The 14,286-nt window shown below is 45.4% G+C and overlaps 1 protein-coding gene across 6 annotated transcripts in view; it reads left to right on the forward strand.

Annotated features, from left to right (window-relative positions):
* The window catches only part of TOX2 (TOX high mobility group box family member 2), a gene marked incomplete at its 5' end in the record, with an annotated part of 125,950 nt that overhangs the window by 69,362 nt on the left and 42,302 nt on the right, over nucleotides 1-14,286 (forward strand). For all 6 annotated transcript variants that reach the window (XM_079126919.1, XM_079126917.1, XM_079126922.1 and 3 more), the window contains one exon: nucleotides 9,988-10,233. In XM_079126919.1, coding sequence (XP_078983045.1) covers nucleotides 9,988-10,233 — 246 coding nt within the window. The remainder of the gene's footprint in view (nucleotides 1-9,987; nucleotides 10,234-14,286) is intronic.

The raw sequence follows: 14,286 nt of genomic DNA on the forward strand, positions 1-14,286 counted from the left end.
GTCAGGTCTTCTTGTAATTTCTGTTGTGGTTTCCTCATCAGCCCAGAAGTCACTTAGATGGCATTTGCTCTGATCCCTCTTTATTTCCCTGTTCTGTTTTTTGTTAAGAACTAGGAAAGTGCATTTAGAGCTTGGAATATGGTCTATATCATTTCTACCTTTCAGAAAATTATCTCTGTGGTTAATGCATGCCTGTGTTAGTAGGGTTCATGGATACTTGAAATGAATGTGTATTCTTTAAATATTGAGATAAGTCCAGGTCAATTATTCCATTCAAATCCACTATCCTTATTTCTATCTGATAGATTGGTCAGTTTTTGAAGAGACATGTCAATGTGTCTCACTTTGCTTATGATTTTGTACTTCTGATTCTTTTTACACTTTACATTCCTCTGGTCTAGCAATCCACATAAAAGTTTACGACTGTCATTGCTTCACAGTGGGTTACATAATTTATCAACTTAAGTATTCCTCTTGACCTCTTTAATGCTTTTTGCCTTAAATTACACTTAATTTGTAGTTAATTTTGTCACTCTGCTGTTTATTAGCATGTTTATTTTTAACCTCCCATGTCATTTGCTTCCAGACATGTGTATTGTAAATGTTATATGCTAGATTCTTTTATTTATTTATTTTGGTACCAGGAATTGAAGGTAGGGGCACTTAACCACTGAGCTACCCCCTCAGCCCTTTTTTATATTTTATTTAGAGAGCAGGTCTTGCTGAGTTGCTTTAGGACCTTGCTAAGTTGCTGAGGCCAGCTTTGAACTTGAGACCCTCCTGCCTCAGCCTCTCCCAAACCACTGTGATTACCGGCATGTGCCACTGTGCCCAGCTTGGATTCATTTATTTTTACCAAAATATTAATCTTTATTTTTAATGGTACAATTGAAATCATACTTATTGTGACTCCTAGTATTTGGTTTTAATACTGCCATTTTTCAGAATTTTCTTTATTAACATGTTTCATAGTTCATTCTGATTTTCTTTTCATATTTTTGTAAATTTGATCAAGGTCTTTTTTTCCTTCATTTTATCTTTTGCTCCTTTAATGGTTTGGAATTTCTGCATTTCCTTAAAATTATGACAAATAGTTTACAAATGAATTTAGCAACATTTCAAGGTATAAGATGAAGGTGGAAAAATCAGCTGTTTCTACAAAGCAACATTGAACAATACCAAAAAGGACACTAAGAAAATGATTCTCTATATAATAGTACCTAAAAGGATGAAATATGAAGGAATAAATTTACCCGAGGAGGTAAAAACCTGATAAATTGGAAATTATAAAACATGACTGAAAGAAACTAAAGAAGACCTAAGTAGTAGATGGAAAGCTGCCGTGTGCTTGTGGATTGGAAGACTTAATATTGTTAAGAGGCAATACTGCTCAAGAAATCTATAGGTTCAAAGCAATCCCTATCAAATTTCCACTCGTATTTATTGCAGAAGTGGAAAAACTGATCCGCAAGTTCATATGGAATTGCAAGAGGCCCTAAATAGCAGCAATACTCTTAAAGAACAAACTTTTCCAATTTATATAAAGCTGCAGTAATTAAACAATGTGGTACTAGCATAGGGACATAAGGACAAGTGAATTAGAACTGAGAGTCCAGAAATAAACTCATACATCTAAGGCCGTTTGACTTTTGACAAAGGTGAGAAGGTCAATCGTAGGTAAAGAAGAGTCTCTCCACCAAATGGCACAGGGAAACTGAAGAGCCCAGGGAAGAAGAATAAAGTCGACCTTACTTCATGCTGTCCCCAAAAGTTCATTCAGAATGGAACCATGGCATAAATATGAAGTTCTTCAAAGAAGACTTAGGGGCGACTCTTCATTATCCTGGATTTGGCAATGGCTTCCTGGATATAACAACAGAAGCACGAGCAACAAAAGATAGATGAGTTGGACTTCATCAAAATTAAAAACTTTTGTGCATGAAAGGATGTTACCAAGGAAGGGAGAATGGAAGATGAGCAAAGCATATGACCCAGTACCTAGAATCCTTAAAGAACACTCACAATGCAGCAATAGAAAGGCAACCCAATTAAAAACACGGACAAAAGGCGGGAATAGACATTTCTCCAAAGAGGATATTCAAAGGACCCAGAATCGCATGAAAAAATACTCAGTAGCATTAGTCTTCAGAAAATACAAATGAAAACTTCAACATGATACCACTTCACACTAGGATGGCTATAATTTTAAGAAACTCAAATAAATGCTGGCAGTAAGGACATGGAGACATCAGAACCCTCAGACATTGCTAAGGGGGTTGTAAAATGGGCAGCCACCATGGAGAGCAGCTTGGCAGGTTCTCAAAAAGTTAAACATCTTATTATCATGTGACTCAGCAATTCCAGCCACAGGTATATACCCAGAAGAATTGAAAACAGGAACTTGGACAAATACAAGTCCACAATGCATTATACTAAGGAGAATGTGGGTCATCCTTGAAACCATGCTAAGTGGAAGAATCCAGATACGAAAAGGCCTGTACTAAATGACTCCATTTGCCAGGCACAGTGGTACATGCCTATAGTCCCAGTGACTCAGGAGACTGAGACAGGAGGACCATAAACTCGAGATCAACCTGGACAACTTAGTGAAGCCCTGAGCAACTTAGCAAGACCCTGTCTCAAAATAAAAAAAATTAAAAGGGGTCAGGGATGTAGCTACCCTGGATTCAATCCTCAGTACTTAAAAAAAAAATCCATTTATATGAAAATATTCAGAATAAGTAAATTCATAGAGGCAGTGAGTGGTTACCAGAGGTTGAGGGAACAAGGGGATTGGGGGAAACAGCATAGTGGGTAGGGGGTCTTCTTTTGGGACACTGAAAATATTTGGAACCTAGATAGAAGTGTGATATTGTGCAACATAGTGAATGTAACAATTGCCACCAATTATTCTCTTTAAAAATGGTCAATGTTATGTGCAAACCTCAATAAATATTAAAATATTATAGCAAATATAAATATGAAATATTTTAAAATATTATAGCAAAGATGCTTATATTCTCCTTATAATATAAATAATGAACCTGGTTTTTCATTAAGGAAGACACTTCTAAAATCCAGCCTGAAACCCCACAGTTGTTAGTCTGGGGTCAGTGTGAACATTAGAGCCCTGTACCTCTTCTTTTTTAGGAATCCTCATTCTGAGTCACTTCATGCATGGCCATTGGGAGTCATAAGCCACTGAGGTTTTGCACCTTGCTGCTCTTTCTAGAATTCCTCTCTCAGATTCACTTTTCAGTCTCTAGATTCTAGCTCTGAGTAGATTTCCAGTAAGGATTATTTAAAGGAATATTTTTGTTTTACTTTTACTTTTGTGATTGAATTTTTCACTAATTTGTCACTGTGGGGAGGAAGGAGTTCATGCTGATTGTTTGCTAGAATGTAAGCTCATTGCTCTGCTGGCTGCTGACCCACGGGACCTTCTCCAGCTGTCCTCCCACCACTGATGCAAACCCAGAGACTCTGCCTCTGCCCGTTTACTCTGCTGCCTTGAAAACTTACTGCCTGCAGGGCGTTAAGTTGCCTCCTCCCAGGAATTCCAGGACCCCAGAGGAAGCCCTCAACATTCTTCCCTTCCTGGAACTGGTGTATGAAAAACCCAACAGATGCTCCGTCCTTGTGGACACGCCTCAGCTCTGGCCGACGGGCAACTTGTCATCTTTCTGTAGAGCCAACGAGGCGCGTTGAGTGGCCATTCTCTTAAAATAGGAACCTCGGAGATATTTGGGAAGATGCTGGATTTGGAGTCACAAGTCCTGGGTCTTGAGTCTCACTAGCTCTGTGACACCTCCATTCTCTGAGCTCCATCTTACGTGTCTGCACTATGAAGATGATTGGCACTTATTTGCAGAACATGTGATTAAATGGGGAGGACATGCAAGTGCCAGATGCAGTGGCTGGCACACAGTAGGTACTCAGGGCGAGTCAGTAGCTAGCTAGGTTGGTTTGTGCTCAGGGGCTTAGGATTTGATTGCACTTGGAGGAGGCATGTGTGTGTTTGCATGCTTATTTTTAAGTGTGCTAATTGCCTCTTTAAATGAATTGTCATAATTGTGTTATTTCAATATTTTGATACAACATATGCTTATTTTTTCAAAACGCTTCTGGTTGCTTGGGCCAGTTCCAGTGGATAGAGGTTTTGGATTTTGACTGAAAAGAATGGACTTGGGCAGTCACTTGGCATTTGTTGGGCACCTGCCATGTGCCAGCACCTGTTCTGATGCGGGGGACAGGGAGGGAGGTGGCAGTCAACAGATATGAACAGATTGCAAGGCCCTCTGCTACCCATTGTTCAGCTCTGCTGACTGCCACTCACCCAGCTGGGCCGTTCCCCGTCTCACATACTCACTTACTACCTTGTGACTGAGCACTTGCTAGGTGCCACACACTGTGCTAGGCACTGGTGACAAGACAGACTGTCCCCTGCCCTCACAGAGCCTGGGATCTGCGGGGAGGGTGAGAGCATAAGGTCACGGAGCCAAAGCTAATTGCAGGTGGCAATGAGCACCATGGCGGGTGCACCCAGAGGCTGCGGAGGGGCAGTTGCAGGAGGGGAGTCTCTGGAGCATAGGCAGGGGGCTTGGGAACGCTTCCTGGAGGAGGTGACTCTGGACAGGAAGGCTGGCAAGGGGACTCTGCTTTCTGGGGCAACATGGCACCATGGCTGATTCCCTCCTACAGGCAGTTGCTGAACACAGGCATCCACCCCTGGCATACAGACGTGGCACCGAGTTAGGGATATTAGGCCAGGATGCTGAGCCAGTGAGCTGCTCTTTACTCACTGTGTCCTTGGGGTAGCTTCCTGAACTCCCAGCAAGGACATGAGCATAGTGACAACAACTAACACCAGGATGGCTCACGGTGGGGCAGGCACGGTCCTGCACGTTTACGTGTGTTTGTTCTTTTACTCTTTGCAACCCCGTAGACACAGACTGTCACTATCCTTGTTTTCACAGATGAGGAAACCAAGGCAAAGAGAGGGTGACTAATGGACCCCAGATCACGTGCAGGTAGTAAGTGGCCAGGATTCAGAACTGAGCTGCCTGGCTCTTAACCATCACGCTGCCCTCCCGCCTGTCTGCTCACGGCCTTGGCTTCTGTCCATGAAATTTTTTTGAGCTCATTTTGGTGCCTTTTCTTTACACCAGGTTCTGGCCTGAGCACTGGGGTACCGCAGCAGAAGTCACATTTCATGTCAAACAGATAGATCCGAAGTCAGTTAACTACAAGTTTGATGAGCACTTCCAGGGAGAAATTCTGGGAAATCTTGGGGGTGCAGTATGGGATCCCACCTACTCTAGAGTATCAGGAAAGACATTTAAACTGAGCTCTTTTTTTCTTTAGAATTGTTTTTATTTTTGATTGTTTTAATTGGTGCATTACAGTTGCACCCAATGGTGGGACTCATTATTGCACGGTTGGTACCTGCACGTGATAGAATTTGTCCAAGCTTCCTCTCTGGCACTTCCCTCCTCCCACTCCCTGGTCCCCTTTCTCCATTCTACTGAGCTCCCTTTGCTTTTCATACAATAATCCCCCACCTGTCTTTTCCTTTTTCCTCTCTAGCTTCCATTATATGAGAGGAAACATACAATCCTTGACCTTCTGAGTTTGGCTTATTTTGGTTAACATAATGGACTCAAGTCCCATTCATTTTCCTGCAAATGACATAATTTCATTTTTCTGTATGGCTGAATAAAACACCATTGTGTATATATACCACATTTCCTTTATCCATTCGCCTGTCAATGGACACATCGGCTGGCTCCCTAGTTTAACTGTTGTGAATTGTGCTGCTATAAACATGGGTATTCATGAATTGCTGTAGCATGCTGACTTTAATTCTTTAGGGTAAACATGGAAGAGCGGTATAGCTGGGTCATGTGGTGTTTCCATGCCCAGTCTTTTGAGGAAACTCCATACTGATTTCCATAGTGGTTATACTAACACACAATCCCACCAACAGTGTAAAAGTGATCTTTTCTCCACATCCTCTCCAGCATCTATTATTATTTGTATTCTTGAAGACTGCCATTCTGACCGACGTGAGATGAAATTTCAGTGTAGTGTTGATTTGCATTTCCCTCGTTGCTAATGATGGTGAACATTTTTTCATATATTTGTTGGCTTTTTGTATTTTTTCTTTTGAGAAGTATCTGTTTAAATCCTTTGCCCACTTTTTAATCAAGTTGTTTGATTCTTTAGTGTTGAGTTTTTGAGTTCTTTCTATATTCTAGGTATTAATCCTCCAGCAGAATAATAGCTAGCAAAGATTTTCTCCCATTCTCTATTTTCTCTCTTAACATTCCTGCTTGTTTTCTTTGCCATACAGAAGGTCTTTAATGTATTTTTTTAGTTGTTGATGGACATTTATTTATTTATTTATATGTGGTGCTGAGAATCAAACCCAGTGCCTCACATGTGCTAGGCAAGTGCTGTACCCCTGAGTCACAACCCCAGCCCCTACAGAAGCTTTTTATTAGATGACATCCATTTATTAACTCTTGGCATTATTTCCTGAGCTTCAGAGGCCTACTGAGGAAGTCGTTGCCTGTGCCTATATGCTGGAGTGTTGACTCTGTTTTCTTCTAGGACTTGCATAGTTTCTGGCCTAATTGCAAGGTCTTTGATCCATCTTGAGTTGATTTTTGTGCAGAGTTTAAGACAGAGATCTCGTTTTATTCTTTCCATTTGGATAACCAGCTTTCCCAGCACCACTTGTTAGAGAGACAGTCTTTTCTCCAATGTATGCTTTGGGCACCCTTTGTCAAGGATCAGATGCCTGTAGATGTGGGTATGTCTCTGTGTCTTCAATTTGGTACTATTGGTCTGTGTGTCTGTTTTTATAACAGTACCAGGCAGTTTTGTTGCTCTAGCTCTGTAGTATGCTTTGAGGTTGTAATGTGATACTGCCAGCATTCTTGGGCTTAGAATTGCTTTGGCTATTCTGGGTCTCTTATTCTTCCAAATGAATTTTAGAACTGTTTTTTCCTAGAATGTGAAGAATATCATTGGTGTTTTGATGGGGACTGCATTGAATCTGTATATTGCTTTTGATAGTATGGACATTTTAACAATCTTAATTCTGCCTATCCATGAACATGGGAGACCTTTGCACCGTGTGTCTTCTTCAATTTCTTTCTTCATTGTTCTGTAGTTTTCCTTGTAGAGGTCTTTCACCTCCTTGGTTAGATTTAGAACTATTTTTTTCCCCAAAGCTCCTATGAATGGGATTGAATGGGGTTGTTTTCAGGATTTCTTTCTCATGTTGAAAACCAACGTCTTGTGAGGGATGAGTGGCAATGAATTGGATGAAGGCAGAGTGTGCAGCAGGCAGGGGGATGCACATGTGAGGGCCTGGAGCCAAGTGTGGTCACTGTAGCTGCAGAGGTGATGGGCCAGCCATGTGAGAACATGCAGTAGGACTTGATCCTAATGCAGTGGCAGCCATCAGCATGTTAAGAGTGGGAGTGACATTGTGAGAGGTCCCTCTTCTTAAAGACCACTCCAGCGACAGGAAGGAAATAGAGAGACAAGAGAGAGCCTTACAGACCAGTAAAAGAGGCCCTGGTCATTGTCAAGGTAGAAGATGGCAGGGTGGGAGTGTGCGTGTGGCCTGGCTAAGATAGCAACAGTGGAGATGGAGAAAAGCAGGCGGATTTTAAAGACATTCTGGAGGAGTTGCATTGGATTTGAGAGGTGACAGCGTGAGTCCCAGGTTTGTGGTTTTATAAACAGAAGGAGAAGAGTGCCATTTACGGGGATAGAAAGACACAGGCACAGGTAGGAAAAGGGGACCCTGGTCATGGGCTGGGGATACAGAGTGGCATTGAGATACGCTCCCCCGGAGCCCCAACGAGTGACCAAGGCTGGAGACAAACGTGGCTGCCAAATGGGAATTGGATCTGAGAGCAGTTGAGGTCCACGTGGGGAGAGGGTGTAGGGCAGGAAGAGAGGAGAGCTGGGGCCTGAGTCCGTAAAATGCCAACAGGGGAACAGGGACGAGGTGGCAAAGCAAGAAGGTAGGCAGGTCACCTCTTGCCCCACTGCAGTTTGCCCATTGATGGGATAATCCCAGGGCAGCCTGCAGAGGGGGCCAGTGAGCAGGAGGCCATGTAGGTCCTGGGTCCCAGGGTGGGTACCAGTGTGTCAGGGCCTCGCCCTCTCGGAGCCCTGTGGTTGTAGGGCCATCTAGGGCTCTTCCCCAGGGGATTGTGAGGCTCCCCCAGGAGAAGGTCCTGGGCACTGATCAGGTGTGTAGGCGTCCCCACCACCCACGACTTCATCCAGCAAACAGGGAGGACTCACCTACCTGGTGTCGGACCCCAGCGACCTCGCTAGGGTAGAGCGCATACTTGATGTATCTGACAACACGAGGTGTTAGAAATGTTATTTCTTTATGCTGTTGAAGTTTAGGGTTGTTTTTCCTTCTCTCTCTCTCTCTCTCTCTCTCTCTTTTTGACTGAAGTTCACCCTCACCTTCACCAGTACCTTTGGTGTCCTTCATTGGTTCCAGAATATTCTCAACCAGTACCTCTTCAACTGTTCCTCTGGTCCACGCTCCCATTCTTTTCCCTCCAGAATGCCCATCGAACAGACGACCAGAGACGCTCTTACCTATCCTGTCTGCTTGCGGTCTCTCTGACATGTGTGCCTTCTTGGTCGCTCTATGCTGAATCTGGACAGTTCCTGGACCTGTCTTCCAACTCATACATCCCTTTTCTGCTAGGTCTAAGAATAGAAAAGTATATTTTTTAAAAATTTAGAAAAGGAAGACCAACCATGACCACCAAGGTGGCAGGAGACAGGAAAATTGAGGCCAATTCTACTTGTGATCCAGATACAACAGTCCTAAATAAATTGTCAGCCAACAAAATTTAAGGTGCATAGAAAGAATACTGTCTCCTGACCTAAGAGGGTTTATTCCAGGAATGCAGGAGAGAAAGTCATGTACCATGTTAACTGAATTAAAGGAGGAGGTGCATTTGAGCCTTTCAGTAGAGCCAGAGGATAAGAATTTGATAAAATTAAAAATCAATGCACAAGAAAAAGTAGTACTCACCTAGACTGGGCACGATGGCTCATGTCCATGATCCCAGTGATTCAGGAGGCTGAGGCAGGAGGATGGCAAGTTAGAGGCCAGCCTGAGCAACTTAGTAAGACCTCATTTCAAAATAAAAAACTCAGAGGTTAAAAAAAAAAGAAACCCTGCTGACCTTGATACCCAGGGAGCTCCTTCGTCCTACTGAAAGGTACCTGGGAGAACCTGGGTGCAAAGTACAAGCTCATCGTACTTTTCAGTAAAATATTGAGACCATGATGATAAGAGCAGGTATGTCCACGCTCAGCCTTTCTGGTCACCACGGTCCCGGAGGTTCCTGGTCAGCTCAGTGAGGCTGGAGAAACACACAAGGACTGGGAGGAAGCGGCCAGCATCGCCCCTGGCCTCCAGCCTGCGCTTCTGCAGGAACGTTTGTCCCTTGACCAAGACAGGAGCACGTGAGAGGCCCAGGTTGGGCTGGCTCTGGGGACCGCATAAGAGAAGAGCATCCAGCAGCGTGGAATGACCACAGAGCAGGGCTCGGGATGCTTCCGCTCCATTCCCAGCTCCTCTGATAGGCTTGGATGGTCCATTTTCCTCCTTGGCCTCGGGTCCCAATCTGTAAAATGGGTGGCTGGGGAAAGATGGATCCTGGGTGGGCTGTGGTGGAAAACAGGGAAGCAGGCGACAAGAGCCAGTCCTGCTCTCCGGAGGGCAGGCGTCGGTGCGTGGAGCCCTGGGTGGGAGGGAACATCTGCGTGGGGATGGAGCAGGAGTCCTTCCAAGTCAGGGGGCCACCTAGACCCTCTGCCTTGCGGAGGAATCATCCCTTCTCTTAGCCCAGGGGTGGTCATTATGGTGTTGCTAAGCGTGTTCTGCAGTTTTAGGACACTGACCCCCACCCACATGCCCTTTTGATGTTTCAGACCTATAACAGCCAGAGTGACAGCAACGAAGACTATGAGATCCCTCCCATAACGCCTCCCAGCCTCCCCGAGCCGTCTCTCCTGCACCTGGGGGATCACGAAGCCAGCTACCACTCGCTGTGCCACGGCCTCGCGCCCAGCGGTCTGCTCCCTGCCTACTCCTACCAGGCCATGGACCTCCCAGCTATCATGGTGTCCAACATGCTGGCCCAGGACGGCCATCTGCTCTCAGGCCAGCTGCCCACGGTGAGTCCTGTCTTCGGCCCTGCTTCCCGCCAGCCATGGCAGGGACGTGAGGAGGGCCCCACTCCTGTGCAGGGTGTGGGTGCAGCCGGTCATTTGTGGGAGTCTGCAGAAGCTGGGGCAGCATGGAGGGAAACTTACTGCACTTCCTGGCTCATTTCTGGACTCTGTTTATAATGCCTTGAGATTTGTTTTATTATTCGTTAATAGTATAATCTCATTAAAAAAATTTTAACAGCCTTTATTGAGATATAATTCACATACCATATAATCTACCCATTTAAAGTGTACGGTTCAGTAGCTTTTCATATGTTTATGGTCATAGAATTATCTAGACAATCAATTTTAGAACAGTTTCATCACCCTGCAAAAGAAAGCTGTACCTTTAGACAAGCCCTAGATAACCCCTACTTCCTATTTCAATAGATTTACCTATTTTGAACATTTCATATACATGGAATCAGATTTTTAAAATAATGTATCTTGCTTAAGCAACCAGGAGGGAGGGTGATTACCAGGTTAAAATTCATGAGACAGGGAGAAGTTCAGCAGGAAGGGGTCTTCCAGTCTGGGGGAGCAGTATGCACCAAAGAAGATGATGAGGGTCCCCATACCGTGCTTGGGAACAGCCTGTGGCTCCTTCTCTTCATCAGGCTGGAGAGCAAGGCCTGAAGTCAAGGAGGGAAAGAGGACGTGAAGAGCTCAGCGGAGCCTGGATCCCGTGGTCCTGGATCCTGTGCTAAGGACGTTGTGCCTTCCCAGCATGCACGCTGACGTCCACCATCAAGTTCTAGAGAAAATCAGTCGATCGTTTTTTCTTACAATAGAAAAAAAAGGCTCTGTAAGGAAATTTTGAGGACTTTTCCTGAACAACTGATTTGTGTTTTTGTTGTTGTTGTTATTGTTTGTTTTTTGAAAAAAAGGAAAAAGGTTTATTGCCAGCAAAGGAGAAACACAAGGGATTCCCGTCCTAAAGGCTGTGATTCTCCTGATTCCTGTTTATTTTTGTTTTTCCCCTACTCCACAGCTAATAGTATAGTTTAGTCGTAAGTCTTATATATTCATTTTCAAGCAAGAGGAACCAAACTCATACTAACTGAAGCAAAAAAGCCTGAAATATCCAAGGGTGGACAAAGGGTTTCAGGCATGGCTTAATCCAGGAACTGCCCAGCTAATTACTCCCAACACCCTCACTGCTCCAGAATACCTTGTTCAGGACTTTCGGTAACACAAACAAGGACAGGACCAGAGGGACACCTTGTCATGAGAGCCGAGGTGCAGGGATAGCTGCAGTCCTGGGCCTCAGGTTGCTGCCCGTGGTGCCGGTGGCTGAGGGAGACAGGGTGGGGGCGTGGTTAGTGCGTGGACAGAGGTTCGATCCAGTCTCCACCTCTGGGGCCTCAGTTTCCTTGTGTTAGAATGGTAACCGTCCCGCCTCAAGATCATACCGAAGTGTGTCTGAGATAATGTACGCAAAGTCTTAGCAAATGTCTGGAGAGGGTAAAAGATCGCGGAATATTTCGCTATTATTATCAGTGATAAGTACGAATCCCCACTGTAGCAGAATCAGAATGGCTGCGTTCCCTCTTTAGTCTCCTTTACCCAAAGGAACAGGTTGCAGATACTCCCAGGTGCACGTGGAAGACCCCAGGTAATAACAGCTCAAATAATTACAAAGCACGTTATCTGTATATCAAAGATAACCCCCCCGTGGCCCCTTCTGGAAATGCTTATGTTGGGCTCCATCCAAACAGGCACTTTGTAGTCGTTTTCCAGATTTCTCTACAACGAGTTCATGTTTCATATGCTTCTTAAATTCAGATAGCCTTAATTCTTCCATTAGTCTGACTTTGCAAGGATTCACTGGATTTTATATTCGCTTGTTATGTAATGAAAGATAAGCCAAACCCTATTACCAGGGAGAGGCCGGCACCAACTGGGAGACCAGATAAGAACGTGTGCGTACTCTGGGTCCGTCTGGAGAGGAGACAAGAGGCCCTTAATGACAGAGCTGTTACATTCGTGGGAAGGGCAGGGTGAAGGGGATAGCCCGGGGTGTCTCACAGGCTGCCCCAGGATGCTGGGGTTTGCCTTAGCACCTGCTGGGTGTCAAGAGCCAGGCAGAGGGCTCGCTCTCACACGATGCTCCTGGAGGTATGAGCCCAGGGTAAGGAGGCTCCCAGGAGGCCGCTGGGTGTGCGTTCCTGTGGCTACTACATGCCGCCCCCACCCCCCACACACGGCTCAACAGGGATCTATTCTCTCACAGCTCTGACGTCCCACATCAGGACCCTGGGCTGCAAGGAAGGTGCCAGGAGGGCCACACTTCCTCCAGAGGCTCCGGGGGAGAATCTGTCCTCGCCTCTTCTAACTCCTGGCTTGCGGCCACTCCCGACCCGGCCTCCGTCCCACGCTGCCTTCGTTTCTATCAGTGGAAGCTCCCTCTGTCCCTCTTCTGAGGAGGGTGATGACGTTTAGACTAGTCCAGGATAATCTTTCCATCTCAAGATCCTTAACTTAGTCACCTCTGCAAAGACCGCTTTTCCTAATGCAGTGACATTTATGGGTTCCAAGGACTAGGGCCTGATATCTTTGGTGCAAGTGGAACTTCCTTTTTAACCTAATCCAGGTTCCTGTATTGAGCACCTACTAGGTACCAGCCATTGCTCTTTATTGAGCACCTACAATAAAGTGCTCTGGGCCCAGGAGCTGTTATAAGATGTCTGAGGAACTCTCTGCAGGTGGAGAGAAGGCCACCTATGATTTGAGTATGGATGGTGTCCCCAGGTGTTGTCCAACTTGGTCTCCAAGATGGCAGTATCAGGAGGTGCTGTAGACTTTTAAGAGAAGGGATCTAGGGGGAGGTCTTTACATTCCTGTGGGCGTGCCCTCCAAAGGGCGTGTGGGACCTTGGTCTCGGCCTCTCTTTCTCCGTTTCCTGGCTCAAGATGTAACCACTGCTCTCACCAGCCCTCTCGCTGTGATGTACCACCCTTGCCAGAGGCCTAAACCAATGTGGCCCTTCTATCTCCATCTGACCCCTATTTTCATAACTCAATAATTTTATCTCTCTTGGATTTGAACCTCCAGAACTGTGAACTAAAATAAATCTCTTTTCTTCATAAGTCGCCTGTGTCTGGCATTTTGTTAGAGCGACACAAAGCTGACTAATACAATCTGTTTCCAAAAAAGAAGTAAATATTCTACTAGGGTCAGTGTACGGTGCTCTGTGTGCCAACTCAGATGTGGGGTTATCACTTCCTAACCAGAGGCTGTGCTTTTTGCAGGGAGGGAACATGGTAGAAGGAGCACAAATATTCTAATGAGTTCAAAGAGACAAAGTCTTATCAGTGCCCCGACTGCCTCATCTGTACAATGGGACACTAATAGTACCGAGCAGGCTACTAGGCCCTGGAAGTGCTTAGCATAGTCACGGGTCAGCAGGGTACCTCGGAGAAACTGTCATTAATGATTACTTAATGAGTGGATTAATGCCATTGAGTTCTTAAGCAGCAAAACCTGAATTCCAGCCCAGCTGGGGCGCCCCCTCTCCCCCTTCCAGTTTTACCAGGTGTCTAAGGGATGGCGCAGCCCTGCTGCAGGTGGCTCAGAGGACACCCTGAAGCCAGGGTGCTCCAGGCATTGCTACAGAATGCTGTACGCCACAGATGTTGTCCCTGCAGAGGGGGACAAGGCCAAGGTGTTTGACTGCCGTCTCCTAGATGCTAAGGCCCCTGGGCTCAGACCCCAGAGGCCACCCATTCCTCTGGTCCCCTGCCTGGTTGGCTCGGCCTCTGTGGCTCATGTGGCTGCTAGCGGGAATCATGTAGAGGATTGGAATCAGGCCCCTTTACAAAATTAAATATGCTCAAGGCTTCTCCCTCGACTTCAGCGTCTTAACTGATTAAACATTCATTTCCAAGACAAAAAGAGTCAATTTAGTATGAAAGATATATTTTGCCAGTTTAATTTAAAGCGCTGCACCTCCATCTGACCCCTATTTTCATAACTCAATAATTTTATCCTGTGTTGATTGTCTCATTTTGAGAGAGATAT

Source organism: Sciurus vulgaris (assembly GCF_902686455.1).
Source record: "Sciurus vulgaris genome assembly, chromosome: 2".
NCBI classification, from domain to species: Eukaryota; Metazoa; Chordata; class Mammalia; order Rodentia; family Sciuridae; genus Sciurus; species Sciurus vulgaris.